The following is an 18,686-nucleotide window of genomic DNA, read 5'->3' as shown; positions in this document are numbered from 1 at the left end:
GTGATAATTTTTTATAACTGCAAATGGATAGCAGGCAGGCAAAAATTGCATTTCTGAAGCACTACGTAAGAAGATGCCCAACTGATCTTTTATCCCAGTGAGTGGATGAGCTTTATCAAATTCACGATGTACTCTAGACATGCAAATGATCTATTGGTTTCTAATTATTAGGATGATAATTACGTGTAAATGTTTACTGGGTGCGTCCTATGTTTCAGTCATCACTTACAATGATATACAGAACAATAAATAAGTCTGTACTGAGCAGCAAATGAGACTGTACTGTTACAGAAGCCAGGAAGGGGAACATGTGGAGTGAAGGCAGTGTTGGGAAGCACTTTCTCAGGCAATGACATTTGCACAATGAACCCAAGGAAGCAAGGAGCATTCCGACATAAAGTCACTGTAGCAGAGACTCTTGGAATGCTGAAAGGCAGGGGAGACATGGAGAGCCGCACTAGGGTGCACAAGGACGGAGAAGATAGGAAGCTGGGAGGCAGAGGCTAGACCACATAGGACCTTTCCACACTAGGAAACTCAGACTCTTTTCTCTTTTCAATGGAAACAGTAAAGGGTTCTGAAGAGGAACGTGAAATAAGAGGTTACTGCTACAGAGGAGCTAAGGGGTGAAAGTGAGGCTTCAGGTAAGAGTGCTGTGCTAGGTACCCACAGAGACACTCGTGGCAGCAAGATTGGAAGTATTGTACTTGATCTGTGTATGAATGATGAACTCGAATGGGCGGGGCTAAGATTTCCTGCTGGTCTAGATTTCCTGAGCAGATGCATCTGCTCTGCCTTCACATTAAATATTAGTCTCATCATTTCTTCATTTATGTCCCTCCCTGTGGGCCTTTTAAACGGTCCTAAACTATGATGTTGATTTTTTTTATAACATTCAATTTGTATTTGTGTGCATGTGTGTGTGTGTGTGTTTGTGTGGGTGTGTGTGCGTGCACGCACATGTGTGCATGCATGCGGCCATGCCACAGAGGAAGTATGGAAGTCAGAAGACAATATACAGGTCTCCATTATCTCCTTCTGCCCTGTAAGTCCCAGGGATTAGACTCAGGTCATCAGGCTTGGGTGTAGATGCCTTTGCCTACTGGGCCATTTCATCTGCACTACTTTTTTTTTTTATTACATTTACCTATTTTAATAGGGTTTTTTTTTTTTTTTGCACTCTTCTGTTGAGTTTAAATTTATGATGTCAATACTCTACCCTCCTCTTAAAATACTGCAGAATTTAGGAATGATATAATTTTATAACCTCATAGTCTAATACAAAGGGAAATATCAATGATTACCCTAATGTCTATTAAATATGTAATGGCTAGGAATACATGTTTTGGGTTAGAGATGGATGGATGGATGGATGGATGGATGGATGGACAACTGGATGGATGGATGGATAGATGGATGGATGGATGGATGGATGGATGGATGGGTGGATGGATGGATGGATGGATGGATGGATGGATGGATGGATGGACAACTGAATGGATGGATGGATGGATGGATGGATGGATGGATGGATGGATCAATCAATGGATCAATGGATGGATCAATAGATGGGTAGATGGATGGGTAGATGGATGAATGGATGAGTAGTTGGAAGGGTGGATAGATGGATGAAAGGGTGGACAGCGGATGGATGGATGGATGGATGGGTGGGTGGGTGGGTGGATGGATGGATGGGTAGATGGATGGATGGGTGGGTGGATGGATGGATGGATGGATGGATGGATGGATTGAATAAAGGAAATACTTAGGGGTAGGAGGAATGTCATCTACTAAGAACCAGAAATGAAACTACCAAAGAGTCCTTGACTTTCCTTACCTGGCATAGTTATAAAGCATATTTCAGATGGGCTGTGAGTTACATAAGCAGCACTGTATCACCACTGGCAAGGATGGGATGAGACAGCTTTAAATATGATGTCAACAGGAACTTGGGATCCATGACTTCTGCACTTTAGCTACAGCAGAGCTCCAAGTCCCATCAGGTACCAGAGATATCGTAAAGGAAGCAACAGTTCACAAGTCCCACTTTCGTGTACAGACAGGATTTCTCATTCAACTTCACAAGGGTGTCAGGGAAGAATACACTCAAGGGACAAGGAGAATATTCCCTTGTCATTCCCAGAACTGCCCACTGTTCCCATTCTTATTGGTCAAGAGAACACAGAGGACACTAAATTTCAACTTAGGAAAATTACAAACACAAGAATAGAACCCCCACTTTTAATCTACAGTCTTAAGAGTTAGGCTGAAGGCAAGGATAGCTCTTATAAACACTCTTACTTTAAAAAGCTGACTGCTTTCAGGAGTCTGGGGTAACACGTGAAACTCACAAACAAATTAAGATGCTCCAAGATTTTTTTTTCTTCTGCCAACCAAACCACCAGCCCCAACACCCCAAGACTAACTGCACACTCTCAGCAGTTCCCTCATCACCCTGTGCTGTTCATGCAGCCTCAGCAAATCCCTGCATTATTTATGCAGCATCAGCAAACTGCCCAACCCCTACCCCACTGCACTCTCCATACACCCTCAGCAGCTATACCCTAAAAGGTAGATACAGTCCTGGTTTTATAATAACTTTTAAGGCATGGACACGATGCTCAGAAATGCATCAACACTGGAAGCGTTTGAGTTTGGGATTTGGAGGCTAGAAGTGCTTAGCCAGTAAGCCTATGCAAATACTCTGAAATTAAAAAAAAAACAATCCTACAAAATCTGAAACATGTTTAGTATTGAGGATTTTGGGGAAGAGATTCTCAAACTGCCTGAAATCAGTAATCTCGCTGAAGTCAATAGCACGCATACTCCAAAAATCCACCTCGTGTGAATTTTTTTTTTTTTTATGAAACCATTGCATGTTAGTGCTGTATTAAAATGTGACCCACAGGAGACTATGAGACACTTTGGGCTGGCACAATTCGGGGATACTAACAGTGCTTAATAGGCAAAGGCCTGGAGTGCCCCTAGATACCCTAGGAAGCATAGATATTCCTTCCTAAAGAAAGCATTAGCCATCGTAACACCAATAGCTTTCCACTGAGAATGTATACTAATATAACAATTTCCCAAGCAATTTAAACAAGTAAGAATGTAAGGAAACTGGCTGCTTCTCTTTAGAGCATCACTATTAAGCAGAGTTCTCTAGAGGAACAAAACTAATAGAGTGTGTGTGTGTGTGTGTGTGTGTGTGTGTGTGTGTGTGTGTGTGTGATAAAATGGACCATTTGAGTAGTTTTTGATATAGAGACAGTCCAACAATGGCTATCTGCTGGCTGGAGAAACAGAACTAAGAACTTGCTCAATGAAGCCAGGTGCCTGCCTAGTCTGCACTGAAAGTCAGGAAGATCCCTAGGGGGTCACTGGTGCTTTATCCACATCAGAAGGCTGATCAAGCTGGACTGTCTGCTACCAATGGCAGATGGGAAAGACAGGCAGATTCATAGATCAGATACATAGATTTTTCTCTTAGACTTTTTGTTTCTGGGATATCAGTAGATGATGTCACCCACTTTGATGGAGGGAGGGCCTTCCGTCCTTCGTTGATCCTGTTCAGGAACCTCCCTCACAGCACACCCAGAGGTGGCCCTCCCAAGTGATCTTAAATCTCAATGGGCTGGTAATCTAGACCAATCATCGTACCCACTATCTCACCTGCTACACAGGGTTGGTGGCAGATGGTCCGAGACGACCATGAATCTAAAAGGGGAAGGGGCTGCTTTTTGATTGAACACCTAGTATAAGCCTCAAAGATTTGTATTTGTATTCTGTTGTTAAAAAAATTACAGCAAATAAGCGCTTACAATCTTTTGCCAACTCACAATTCGAGTCAAACGTATGGGATGTCCTGTCATATTCTTTTGTTCTGTAAAGGAATCCACTTCTGATCTCTTCAGAGTATAGGTAGAATTCGATTCCTTTGGAGAACTGAAATGAGCCTCTGTTTGCTTTTCAGCACCTATTTATTTCCTGTTTCACAATCAAAGGCTACTGTAGTCCCAGAAGGCTGCCTCTGCCTTGTGACATGGCCCCTTCCATATCCAGAACCCACAAGTGAGAGTCTCTTACGTGTTAAGCCCTTCTGCTGCCCACAGACTAGCTCCAGATTCAAAGAGCTTTCTTGAGAAGGTTAGATCTTCCTAAAATACCTCCATGAAAAGGCCAACTTGTTTGGAAGCTTATTGTGCAAAATGTCATCCTTGCAGCATCTAGGACCAGTGACTGACCACATAACTGGAAGAGGGAACATGTATAGCAGAGCCCAGGGAGATGGGAGGACATCTTGGACTTTTGCTCTTTAATATAATGGCTCTCTCTTTTCTTTGTAGTCTCCGCTTTACAGACAAGTAAAACTATATTGCCAGTTTGGTCAGTTATTCCCCACAGCACTTTCCTGTAGTATTCCTGCAAATTACTGTGAGTCTAAAATTACTTAAAATCAAATGCTGGGACTGGGAGGTAAGTGGATAAGGCATGAAGAGCTAAGTTGAGATCCGCAGAACCAGCACATAGCCAGTGCAATAGCTTGTGCCAATAATCCCTTTTATTGTCAGATGGGAAACTGAGACTAGAGAATCCCTGGAAATCTGAGAAACAGCTAGCCTGGTATAGGTACCAACAAACAACAAGGCATCCTGTTAGGGCCAAGTAGCCTGGTGTAGGCAGCAACAAACAGCAAGAGATGCTATTCCAAGGTAGAAAATCAGGCCCAACACTTGAGGTGGTCTTCCATCCCTCCCACGTATAAGGAAGGTATGGCCTTCCTCTTCAAGATCTTTAACATGGAATAAAACTTTATAAGAAATTCAAATGTTATTCCAAAAGAATCATTTCCTCAAAATTGCATCACTAGTGGGGGGGATGTGTTTCTAAAACTCAAGCATTTTAACAGGCCATTCTCTTATCTTAAACCATCGCATGAGCTATCTCTGAGGTGCTGAGGTATCTAAAAGTCCAGGATACTTACGTCTATGAGGGACTTTCAAACTTGACTTTGTTTTAGGACTACCTGAGGAATCTTTAAAAGATTGTGCTGATTTAAAAAAATCTAAAAGGGTGTGTGGATGTCTTGGCCTTATCAACTTTCTGTTTCTGGGGTCTAGACTAGGGCCTAAACAAGAGTATGTGTAGTCTTTCAGCTGTCTGCACTCAAAACCACCAACCGTTCTAGGATTCATTTGTTACTCATTATGGCAGCGTTAAGTATGTAGTACTGAGCACCAGTTCATGCTCATCTTACACACAGAAGAAAGGCTTTCACAAGACAGGGATTCATCTTCTGCTGATGAGTTTTACTACAAAGTTATACTACAAAACCCTGGCCTCCTAAAAGGCTGCAGTAACGTATGTATAAACCATATTTAGCTTCAGTCATAAAACAGACCCTCGGACTTATCCATGATACAAATAATTTGTGAACATATCTGCTCGCAGAGAAATCAATGCTGAGTTAGTTTGCACGTGCCTCCTGGAAGCGGTAATGTAAAATAGAAAATTCAGATGAGGGACTGTAGTTCTCACAGGGTGACCTCAGGACACCAAAGCCTGCTGTGTTACAGAGCCTGGCAAGTCACCTGACATAAACCCCTTATCTCGGTCTTTCAAGTGCTGCCCCTCAAGGGAGAGTGTGCACATAGCTGGCTCCTCATAAATCAATGATGGCCACATCTAATTTATATCAGAGGGCATGTCCCTGTGACTGATGGGTAAAAAGGGCAGGTTGTGTATTTCAAAGTCGAGTGGCATGAATAAGCCATCAAAAGAATCCTCCTGAAGGTAAAAGCCTTAGATACATCAAAGGCATCCCTTCAGGAGAGGTGACCACGCTGAACACTCACCAGACCTTTATTAGAGCATTCCAGTATATTGTTCTATAACTGGTAAAAATAAAAAATAAAAATAAAAAAAATAAAAACCCCAAAATCTGTGGGAACCAGCTTTTCCTGGGATATAACCTTGATGTAACCAAAACTCCTGGGTTTGTAGACCCGTGTTGTGTACAAACTGCAAACAAATATTTTTGGTCATGAAAGCCTTCCTGGATAGTACTATCATTAGGCCTGTTTATATTTGGACTTCCAGGATTGAATCAGTGCCATTTTCTCTTGAATTGTTTATTGCTTATGGTGGGAAACCATGCGAATTTCCAGCTCATATGTTCTGCTGGAGGGAGCTCTTTGAAGCCATGCCTTGGGTCCATGTAAAACCAGGAGGAAGTGGATTCTCAGCAGCTTTCCATATTGAACTATTAAGATTATAATGACAATGGCTAACTCCCCCACCCCACCCCCAACCCCTTGGCTATCGATAGCTAATGTCCTGTATCCAATATTTCAGTGTTTTGTAAAGAAGGGGCTCACTGCCCTAATCCCCTCCTATAAAATACAGTTCTGTATGCGACTGAGAGACTTGAAGATAGATACTTATTTTTACAGCATCAGCAACAATAAAAACAAACCAGATATAAGCATATTGACCAAGTCTTGGGGACCATCTCCAAAGAGAAGAAAGAACCAGAAGAATAAAATGATGCTTTCTGGGCGTAGCAGGGCAGTGACACATAAGAACCCACAGCAGTTGTGACAGCATGAACATGACCTGTATAAGCCCAAGCCAGACAAAACACCAAGTTGCAGGGAGGACGTAAGCATGGAATCCAAACTCTGGCTGAGACGCTAGTAGCAACTGAGAGCGGCTAAGTGAGGGTGAACTGGCTTTCTCTTAACTCAAGGGGCGGGCCCATGCCTAGGAGTATTTAGGCAGCACAAGTTAGACTGGATTGCTGTGTGTTTTAAGGGGACAGTAGATTGGGTGAGAAGGGAGTGGAGGTGGATGATCGAGGAGTTGGGGGAGGATATGAAAATGATCAAAATTTTAAAACTGAAGTAACTCCAAAGATAGGCCTTTTTAAAAATAAAATCTCTATACTACCATGACAAAGATATGTCAATACAAATATCAGTGAATACACCCCCCCCACCACACACACACACACACACACACACACACACACACACACGCACACTAAATATACAGCAAACACAGGTACAAATAAATAGTCCTCTCTGGGTTAACTCACCCATGAACATACAAAGAAAAAGAAGAAGGATTTTGTGTTCTTCTTGTTCTGCTGAGCACAGTCATCCCTTCAATAAAGCCTCAAAGTCTTTGTAAAGGCAAATAAAGCCTAGACCACACATACCTGTTCTGAGCCATGACACATCTATAGCTCTAGGGATGGATAAAAACAGGTGAGATGAATAAGTCGGGAAGCCAATGAGGTATCTGAATCACCTGGAACTCAGGAGGCCATGTTTCCAGAAGGAAGCCAAGAGGAGGGAAGGATAACGGAGTAGGATACTGAGTACACAGCTGGATGATCTGGATGGACCCAGCTTTGCTGAATGCTAGCATCCTAGTGGGAGAGAAGGAAAGGGAGAGGGAGGTGGAACGAGAGAGAAAGGGGTAGAAAAGATGAGAAGAGAGGAGGAAGGGAAGGAGGGAGGAAGAGAAAGTGAGCTGGGGAAAAGGGAATGAGAAATGGATGGAAAGGATAGATCAAAGCCATTACAGAAATATACATAAGCATTCATATATACATATGCCTATAAGTATATGTGTCATGTGTGCATATAGTTGCGTGTGTATGTTGAAGTTTGAATGAGATATCCCTCATAGATTTGATACTTGAGCACTTAGTGCCCAGTTGGTGGTATTGGGGTTATTGGGTAGATTTAGGGGGTGTGGCCTTGCTGGAGGAAGCACATCACTTTCAAAGCCTCAAGACATTCATCCCCAGTTCACTCCTGATCTCTGCTTGCAGTTCAAGAAGTGGGCTCTTGGCTGTTTCAGCTGCCATGTTGGCTGCCCGCTGCCATGATTTGCTGTCAGCATGGACTCTTACCTCTCAGCGACCATAAATCCAAATAAGCCCTTCCTTCTATAAGTGATGTTGTTCATGGCATTTTTATCAGAGCAGTAGAAAAGTAACCAATTCTGCACACATACACATGTGTACATACATACTCATGCATACATACATGCAATTATACACATATACCAATTATACACACACATATATATTATATATACAAACTATATAAATATACATATGCATATACAGTTTGAGAAAAAATGGCCTAAACACTGTAGTCTCAAGCAGTTCAGATAAGTCATATACCATTCCTTCTAATAATCACTGAATAGTAATGATATTGGTGCAAACATTCATCCACAAAACCACCTGCACCTGGGCTATTGAAAGGAAGACAAGGCAAGCAATTATTTAAGATCTAAAGTGACAAATCCCCTCTCTCTCTCTCTCTCTCTCTCTCTCTCTCTCTCTCTCTCTCTCTCCCCCCCCCCCCACATCCCCCCTCTGTTCTTTTACCAGGCACTTAAAAAAGACTTGGAAAAGTCCATACAAAGGTTCAAGTTCTACTTCTGAATAATCTACCAACTGTGGGTAAAACGTGGGTGTTTGTGTTTTACTCAAGCCAACGGCCTCAACAACAGCTGCAGAGGGTGCTGACTGGTAACTTTCAACTTCTGTTCTGAAAGTGTGGTGCCACAGTAGCCCTCAAGAAAGCCTGGGATCTTAACAAATCTGATTTTTACTTTAGGGAATTTGATCCTGCAGGGGGTATCATCTTGAGCATCCATACAGGATCTTTCTTGCCATTGAGTATACTTGAGCCCCGCTGGTGAGGTCCTATCAGCTTACAGTGGAGTGGGCAAGCTCACAGTGAGTGAGTGATGCACAAATCTGAACTGTGATCTATCTGTTGATCCCTTCCTCCTCCTCTCCCCACCCCCAATCGGCTTCTTTCTCTTATTCTTTCTTCCTTGATACAAATGCTTCCTTTCCCTGCAAGATTCCCGACTTTTACAGCGAGAGGGTTGCCAACACCAAAGAGATTCTTTTCCTGTTCTGACAGGCCTGCCTGGAAAGGCTTCAGAATTTGGGGGGAAAAAAGAGTTCAATGGCCATTTCCTGCCCAGACCACCTCCTAGCTCAAAGTCAACAATCCAGCAGAGCAGCTACTGTGTGACAAGTTCAGCACTTACCATCCTCTCCCTCATCCTCTCCCAGAGGCCATTCCTACTGAACAGATGAAAACTCTGAGACTTCAGGAAGCAAGCCCAGGATGCCCCTCAGCCCAGGGCCCTGGAGTCAAGTATGGCCGGCAGAGTTATCCAGAAGGAATGGTACTTAATAGCTACATTATGACAGGCAGGCAGCACGGAGGGAGGCTGGGCCCTTCTGACTCTTATGGGAGACCCCTCAGGCTTGTCATAGCTACTCTAGAGTCCTACACCCCCAACCACCCCGGCAAGAGCTTTGGTCTTTGGGGAAAAAAATTTTTTTTTAAATTTGGTTTGGCCTTTTGCTCGGAGTGTTGATAAAAGCAAATAATTCTATTCACAAATCATGTCTTAGTAGAACACAGAGGAGAAAAGCCAAGAAAATAAAAGGGTCTTTTTTACCCTTGATGAATTGAATAATAGCCTAAGAAAACATCTTTGATTTGGGTCAGGCTGTATTTAAAAAACATACAAATACAACCCAGTCTAATCTGTAATTTCACATGATCCTCTCAAGTGACCATGAAGTTTCAAGCGGGTAGATGTAATTCAACAACCCCTGCTAGCTAGCAAGGCCCTGCAAAGCAGGAGAACCTTGGGCTAGGGGCATTTAACTTCAGCCCTTTTATGAATGAAAATTGGCTTTCTAAAGATAACTTGGCAGGCAGTGACTAGCAACAGACAACTCAGTGGCAGCTTTCAGAGTTATAAAATACTTTTGAAAAGGAGACATCAAAGCTCCCTGCCGCCTATTCATATCCAAGTGCTTCGAAGGCCTCCTCGCAGGGACCCAGGTCCTCCTGAGAATGGTCACTGTAGCAGTCACAGGCTGCAAAGGCCACCACTGAAGAAAAGACACATGTGATATCAGGGCAGCTGGCCATGGAGCAGACAAAGAAAAGAGAAACCAAAGGAAAGTTGGATGGTACACAGGGCATCCAGGGTGGACAGGATCCTTGAGGCAGCCTTGGTTGTTAGAACCACTCTGCTGGAGCCTGTAATACAGTTGGGAGTGGGGACCAAGAACCAGCACCAGACAGAAGATTCACCAACAATGGCAAAGCAGCTTTCCCTTGTGGTCAGCTAGTCTCTGCAGAGAAATTATCAAAAGTCAGCAGACCCATGCACTCTAGAGCTGAACAGACATACAAGATGACAAGGTGACTCTGTGTGTGTGTGTGTGTGTGTTCACTTGATAGACATGTAAAGAACAGAGCCTAGTCTAGACTGACTTTATTAAGCAAAACTTTATTATCTACAACTAGAATAAACACATTGCCATCAGAGAGGTCAGGTACAAAGAAAAGGCAAATTATCTTAAGCCTAGCAATAATTTCTTATGCTAAAACATGGAATCCTGGTCTAATATGTCAGTCAGAAGTATAATTTTAAAACAGATATATGTGTCAGGCCAGTACCGATGTCATCATTTAGAAATTCAAAATGCATGTTAAGTTTGTTTAAAGATAAGGAATGGTCAGGGGCATAGCTTGGTTGATAGAATTCTTAGTCACACAAAGTCCTGAATTCAATCCCCAGTACCACAGAAAATCAGATTGGTGGCACACCTCCGGAGCTGTAGATAGGAAGACCAGATTGTAAAGGTCAGCCTCAGTTACAAAGGAAGTTTGTGCACAGCCTGGGCCACGTGAGACTCACTGTCTCTGTCACACACACAGGGGAAATGGCTTGAGGTGTAGCTCCTTTGATAAGAGTTCCTAGCTAGCATTCACAGAGCCCTGAGCTCAATCAATAACACTACATGAAACCAGATATGGTGATGCGTTTCTGCTATTCCAGCACTCAAGAACTAGGGGCAAAGGGATCAGAACTTCAAGATCTTCCTCAGCTACAGTGGGGCATTTGTGGACAGCCTGGGTGCCTAACATTCTATAAGCCTAGTGACCATGAAGCTCTTGTTCCTAAAGGTTATTTTCACACATAGGACACAGTACAAAACTGGGGAAAAGCACTGTTTTCCATGGCTGTCTTGTCTCAATGAAACAACGCAGAGATCTTCTTCAGAGGAAAAAAAATATATATATATACCCATGACCAAACATGCTGGAGAAAAGTCTAGGTTTAAACAGAATTAAACATCTGTCAGTGGTGTAGGACTCTCTGACTCATGGACATGCTGGTGTACACTGCAGTGCTGAGGGGTGCCGTCTGGTACCAGCTCACCCAGCCTCACCCTTTTCTGAAGCTATAGCTTGTGGGCTCTTTGTTCCTGAGCTCTGATGAGCCACAGCTTAGCGCAGACTAAGATGGGAATTTCTACATCTAAGAGCCCGTTGCTATTTCTTCTGCAGGTGTGTCTAATCCACAGCCCATGGGCTATATGTAGCCAAGCAGAGCTATGAATACTAAACTTACTTTTTAAAAAAATCAGGTGAAAAAAAAAAGAAAAAAAAGGAGAAAAAAGAAAAACATCAGGTGGTTTTGTGAGTGTGTGTGTGTGTGTGTGTCTTACACACTGGATTACATGGCAAAGCATGGGCTTTTGTAGATGAACAATATCCTATTACAGTTTCAAACCATTAGACACTAGCTTGGAGAGATGGCTTAGCAACACATGACTGTTAAGGATACTTGCTACTACTGTAGAGACCTCCCTTTGGTTCCTAGCACTCACATGGTAGCTCAAGACTGCCAGTGACTCCTATTCTAAAAGATCCAACACACTCTACTGGCCAATTTGGGCACTGTACGCATACAAGAACTAACTTGATACACATAAAATAAAAATAAATCTTGCTTTTAAATAAAAGGTTAGACACGCCTGTCAGGGTGTGTTAATGGCATCTGTGTCCTCCTCATTCACGGCTTTACCTGATGTGCTCAGAAAAGTGTCTGCCATGACAGAAGCGATAAACAGCCATTGGATGAAGGAACCAATGTGGCCTTCCCATCCATTCCCCTCATTCAGAAAGCGTATATGTTTCTGGGCCCAAATTCCAATTTTATGGAAGGGATCCCAAATCTTTAGCATCTCAGAGAATGCTAATCAAGTGGGTCATACTCTACAGTCACTTTTTTTTCTTTTAACAGAAAGATCCCGAAAGGAGAGTGTTTTAAAACATTAAAATCTTCAAAGAAAGGCAAAGTCTGACAGAAAATAGAATTAAGGAACGCGGGTGAGATTCCAGAGTTGGTTACAGTTTGATAGCAAGGTGAGGTCTCCTTCCAGGAGCCTGCCAGTCGTGATCTTCCTCTTCACTGTAGAGGGCAGATAGAGGTGACTTCATAGAGGAGAAAGGACAGATATGGCAGGCAGCTCTTGGGGTAGCTTACTATGTAACCCCATGATTTTGTGACAAAGGCTGCAATTCCAATACACTCACAGAGTTTAAGGTCACAAGGTGGAATGGGCAGTGGTGACCCAGAACAGTCATTTAGTATTAAAAGCCAAGAGTGGCATGCAAACTTAATGGCAGGCAAGATTCGTTTGTTCCTGTTCTATAAATGATTGCAAGTAAGGAACGACCCACTGAACTCCTTAAAGCGAATTCTGTCAGCTTGGTATGGTAAGTGTACATTCCAAAAAAAAAAAAAAAGTATTAGAAATATTTTAAACACTGGGTAATTTCGAATTATTCAGGGAAATCCCCTGCTAGAAAACATTCCAGCTAGAGTTTGTATGCCTACCTTCCTGCCTACAAGAAAAATACGTGTATTTCACTACAGTGATTTTACTGCCCTTCAGATTTTTGTCTGAGGCTTCCCTAGCAGGCGAGGTAGAAACTAGCTGTTCTGCTGGCATTTGGTCAGATCATTTAAAGGCGATTGATTACTTCCCTAATACATTTTGTGACTCACTGGGAGATGGCTATCACATCTAGAGTGACCCTGAGGGCAATGGTCTGGTCCGACTCTTAAAGATAGAAGCTTTATGTGAAGGTATCTCATCTCAGAGTATCATCCACGTCCTGTCAGTGTCTGCATTAATGGATGAAGAACGACATGTATCTTCTGGCATGTCAACATTTTGATGAGTCACTCTAACAAGTGACGCCAGTCCATCTGCTGAACTTTTGGAACATCTACAATGTTCTGAATCCATCACCACAGCTGTCAATTAACCTTAGGGGAGTTATGACCCTCCCTCTTGGCCAACGACGCTTACCAGTATATATAGGTATCTAGAAGAGAGAGGACAGGGCTGTTCTCTTCTGTTCTCATCTATCACTGTTGTAATTTTAGTGGCTCTCACGTGATTTGCCTTTTCAAAACACAATAGATGATGTCAGAGTTTGACAGCCACAGTAGGAGGACACAGCTATTAAGGTGTTCTGGTTAGAATCCTTATTCCTATTCCCTGAGAAAGGAGCACACCTCACTATTTAAGTTGAAAAGATGTATCCTGTATTTTGTATATATATAGTAAAGAGGTTACCAAAGAAGGCACGTAAATGGCCTATAAGCGTAAAGGTGGTAACTTCACCCATTAACCATCAGAAAGTTGTAGGCCACAGTGTGGTACCCCATTTACACCTGTACAATGAATGAGACAGGAAAGGCAGATAATGTCAAGTGTTGGTGAGAACAGAGTGCATCCAGAATGCTACTGGTTGCAGTGTGCACTGGTGCAGCCATTTTGGATACCTGAGTCATAGCACATGCTAAAGCTTTGCCTATGTCTATGCCAGGAGCACAGCACCTTTACTCTTAGGCATATACCCAGCAGAATGAGAACACAAGAGCAAAAAGCAAACAAATTAACAAACAAAACTGTCACGGGATCCTCATACCAGGAAGTTCATTATGATTCTACTTAAGCAACAATTTTCAGTAAGCATGAATAAACCACGAATTTCATTAGGACAATGGTGGACAGGAGGGAAGGAAGAACTGAGTGCCCTTCTTGGGGCGCTAATAATGTCTATTTGATCTAGGCTCACATGTACGGGTGTAAACTTTGAACAATAATCAAGTTATACCATTACTTTTTTTTAGTTCTTTCCGTATGTACATTTCAACATTTCTATGCAGCTATTACACTTCAACACAAGGTTACAAACTTAATATGGATCAGGGTCATCACTTGCTTGTGAGAGTCCCACCCTCTCTCACTTTGCTTCTCCCTGATCTGCTGAATGTCTTAGGTGTTTTATGGGGGAATGGGAAATGGATGGTACTAAACTCAGGACAAATAAATTTGGTTGTTCCCTACCTCATAACAAATAGGCTCTATCAGGGTGACCAGATTAGATCACTAGAATCAGATGCCTGGAAATCATAAAAATCTTAGAGGTCATCTCACACCACTCAATGGGCAAACCAAGGCCCAGTGATGTCAAAATAACTAAGTCCATACACCTACTTGTTGCAGAGTAGAGACAACCTGCGCCTTCCACAGGGCAGAAACCCTGTGTCAGTTGTTTCTTTCACACTTGTGGAAGCTGGAGAATTTTGACCTACTTCATTCTTCTGCCTTAGATGGTCATTTGTCCCCAGTTCAAAAGTGAACCTCTTCCCTAGAAAAGATAACCTAGTGTCTACTCTGGAGCTAGAGAATCAGACTTCCTACCCCTCCCAAAGAGCAGAATTTCTGAGTACTGAACATGGAGAGGCTACGTTTTATAAGAATGAGAAGACCTAGAGACTAAAGGAACACATCACACATAAATCATTTCCTGTCTGTAAGCCTGGGATGAAGTCGCCCCAGTTACTTCTGTTTTTATTACACTTAACACTTTTATCTATTTTGTATACATGGTGTATGTGTGTGGGTTTGAGTGTTTGACAGCATACAGAGGTCAGAGGAGTTGGTTCTCTCCTTCCATCATGTGGGTCCCAGGGGACTGAGCCCAGGTCATGAGACTTGACAACAAACATCTTTACCTACCAAGTCAACTCATCGTCCATGGTCCATGTTCTAGAGGTGAAAAAACTAAGGTACAAGGAGAACCCTACTATTTGGTGCTGGTTTGATAATGAGAACCAGGGTCCGCAGCTGTTCATCGTGAGCATTTGGAATGAGATGGCTCAAGGCTCTGCGGTGGAGGGAGTAACCCTGAAAGACTTAGAAATTGGAATAGGCAGAGAATGGGAAACACAAGAAGAATGCCAAAACCCAGCGGAAGACTCAACACACACACAAACAAAGGATGAAAACTAAGATATGTCCACGCGTGTCTGTGCACATGTGTGCGTAACCATGCCATAACACCCAGGGAGTCTTTGAGACAGTCATCATTCAAACGAATCAAGATTAGCTGGGTATTGCTAACTCGTTTTATTTTGTAATTTAAACACACTAAAGAATACCATGGCTGTGGTTATGGTTTTGGCTGGATTTCAGGGCAACATGTAGGGGGAAAAAAGTTGTAACTAAAAAAAACCCTTAACCCTTGAGAATATGGGAGCCCTCATTCACCCCAGCCTACCCCAAAAGCCACACCTCTTGCTTAGCCAAGCTGCATCCCACATGGACATCACCAACTAACTCCCAATTGGGCTTTCTCAAAGTTTCTTTCTTCCGCCCCTGCCACAGCATGATCACCACATGTCTCCAATACCAACTCTGCCATCAGTCTGAGACATTTCCCATGACAACATGAAATGAAAGCCTAGGATGTCATTTACTGCCTTGTATACTTGATTGGATTCTGAATATCGTTTACACGGATATTCTTGGCCTGGTGTTTGACACAGAAAGATTATACAGAAAGGAAATCAGGCTTGTCCCAAGGGCTTTTAAACATCTTGCCTCCGAGGGTGCCATGCTTTATTCTGCCAGTACCACCCATCCTCTCCTGTACTAAAAGGATGCCTTCTGTAAGTACTATACCACCAACAGAATTTCAAAAGAAAAACAAAGGACCGTCTTCCCCCACCCCCTAATTCCAGCATGTTAAAGGTAGGCTAACCCGGGCCACTGAACACAATTTTAGATTAAAATGCAGTTTTCTCCTTTCAAAGTAACTGAGAGGCATGCAACCAGTTAGATTTATAGAATGCCTGGTCTCCCAAGACGTTGCAAAGCGAATGGCATCCATCAAATTAATTTCCTTGGGGATTGTCTCAAACATGCAGAATGAAAGGGCCCAGGCCATTAAACATCAAAAGAATGTTCTAAATGCTCATTAAAGTTCTATTATATTTTCTTTTTTTCTTCCTCCCAGAGACCAGATTAGATTAATTCAATTAATCTAATTTATAATTATCCGTAATATTATACGTATCAGAGCTGACAGTGCGAATGTGTGGAGTTGGCTAGAGGGAGCTTAATGCGTCGGACATCTGTTCATTCAAGTTATACAAAACACGAAAGAACGAGCTCCATTAGAGCGGGCAGACTCACCAAGCCGGCACACGTAGACACAGCAACAGAGGACAAGCTGTCATTCCTGATAAATCCCTGATACAAACACTGCTGTACCTCAGGCTCCCGAGTCTCTGAAGCACCGTCCTTTCCAAGTACCTGGACTATAAAGTGACTGCTCAGAATCGCCGAGGGCGTAAGTTCTAAGTGTAGATCCTGTCCAAATGCTGAAAAGCGGTAGTGCAAGGAGCTGCTGGCACCGTGTGCTGATCGCCTTTTCCTGTTGTGCAAAATGTCGTGTGAAATATATGACCCGCCCGAGTCCACTTCTACTGGCACGACAAAGACGTAATCTGTAATGGAAAAATTTAGCTGTCAGCACCCAGAGCCCAGGATGCCAAAGGGGCCACTTTCCAGCAGCTTGCCCCACAGCTCACGAAAAAAAAAAGAAACCTTGTTCCATGCACCTAACAGTGAAGAGAATTCAAAGAGGCTTACATGCATTGCATTCTATGGGATCAGGCTCAGCCAGCCTACACTACAGAGGCTACAGGTGGGGATGTGGTTCAGGGGCGTGGAAGCACTTGTCTAGCATCAAAAAATAAAATAAAAAAATAAAATAAAATAAAATAAAATAATAAAATAAAATAAAATAAAATAAATCCTACAAAACCTAAAAGCTAAGTGCAGTTTTGTTAAATTTCAAAGATTTGGGTGAAAGGTCAATTCTCAGTCTGAAAAGAAATATAGGGGATTCTTCATAATTAGCCATGGAGCGTCATATGTAGTTTTATCATCATCATCATCATCGATGACAATCAGTATAAAGGGTGAATTTGATCGATAGCCTTGTTTAGGTTGAACTTAGAGACCTTCCTGGTAGAGTTTAAAGTGTGAATGATTCACAGAATCTGCTGCTTCTGATGATTCCCTTGGCTCCTTAACAAGGGCCACCCAGCTCCCTCTTGCAGGACCACTAGGCCATGAGGCTACTCGTGCCAGCATCCAGATCTCCCTTAGCTTCCAGTGGAGACTCTCCTGTTTAATCTCAGGTCTAAAATACAACCTCTGCAGAAAACATGCCTCCAAACTGTCAGAAGCATCCTAGATTGAGGCTGATGTTTTGAACTGCTCAGACTTGTCGGAGGGGGTGTGGTGGATCAGGGACACCTGGAAAGGCATGTTTAAAAATGCCTTCCCCCCGGCTCCCCTGAGCAGCACTAATTGCTGTGTGATCTGAGGGGGGGTAGGAGGGGTGGGCAGCAAGGAAACAATTTGCTGTGGGAAACAGCAAAGCCAGTACACTGCTTTCTTTCACAAGACATTGGAATTGAAAAGCATCGTCCCAGAAGATGTGGAGCATGCCCAGTGTGAATTTAAAAAAAAAAAATTCTTCTGGGTTTCCACTTTCTAGGCACAGAATGGGAAACTAATTTGGAAAGTGTTTAGAAAGATTCCGAACAACTAAGAGGCATGTTTGAGTCACTTGGGTCCTTGGCTTGCAGAAGAGAAAGGGGGTGGGGTAAGGGGGATCCCCTTCCTTGAACAGTCAACAACAATGAAATAAAACCAGAAGATGCTCAGGAATCAGGGAGTCTCATAGTGTGTAGGGATCGATACACTATACTCTAATTGTATTCTAATTGAGCTTAATTAGCAAAGACACCCAACAAGTCAATAACAAGCCCTGTTTCTGGATCATTTGTGACTTTTAAGGCGTGGCCAACTCTTTTTATGGTTCTCTCATTTTCTCCCTCTCTCCTTGAAACTAGAAACACCCTATCATTGACATATTTTCGGAAAACAACAGAAAAAAATGTATTTCCCTTCTCTTTCCCTTAAAACTGAACAGCACACGTTTTAGTTCTCAAAAATTCCTGATATGTTGCTCTGCAGGTATGTAGCTTTTGATTAAAGCCAGCCTTTCTTTCTTTCTTTCCTTTTTTTTTTTATTAAAGGGGAAATCCATTTTTCTCCCTCTACCAGTCATACCTAACTACACAACCTTTTCCAACATATGTTCCAGACAGTTTCTCCAGTGTGTGCTTCTTACCTCCTTGTGCACAGCCATCTGAAACCCCACCTGCTCTCACTCGGAAGATCGAGTGGGGGGAGTGTTAGCCAATCATCAGGACCCCTTGCTCCCTACCTACCCCAGACACCTGCTACAAGTCTGTTTCCAGGAGAGGAACATACAGGCTGTTGGTTACATTCAGTCCTGTCTTGGAAAGAGGGCACTGAGAAGTCCCCTGTTTAAAAAAAAAAAAATATGCTGTGCTGTGCTGTGCTGTGCTGTGCTGTGCTGTGCTGTGCTGTG

The 18,686-nt window shown here is 42.8% G+C and overlaps 1 protein-coding gene across 1 annotated transcript in view; it reads right to left on the bottom strand.

Moving 5' to 3' along the window:
• Adamts18 (ADAM metallopeptidase with thrombospondin type 1 motif 18) overlaps nucleotides 1-18,686 on the bottom strand; it is a 145,033-nt gene that overhangs the window by 124,807 nt on the left and 1,540 nt on the right. Inside the window, exon 3 of the mRNA XM_028768697.1 lies at nucleotides 16,409-16,722. Coding sequence (XP_028624530.1) covers nucleotides 16,409-16,722 — 314 coding nt within the window. The remainder of the gene's footprint in view (nucleotides 1-16,408; nucleotides 16,723-18,686) is intronic.

This window comes from Grammomys surdaster, unplaced genomic scaffold (genome assembly GCF_004785775.1).
Source record: "Grammomys surdaster isolate TR1022 unplaced genomic scaffold, NIH_TR_1.0 187, whole genome shotgun sequence".
In the NCBI taxonomy this organism is placed as follows: Eukaryota; Metazoa; Chordata; class Mammalia; order Rodentia; family Muridae; genus Grammomys; species Grammomys surdaster.
Note: the sequence above shows the minus strand (reverse complement) of the source record. Positions and strands in the feature narration are given on the sequence as shown.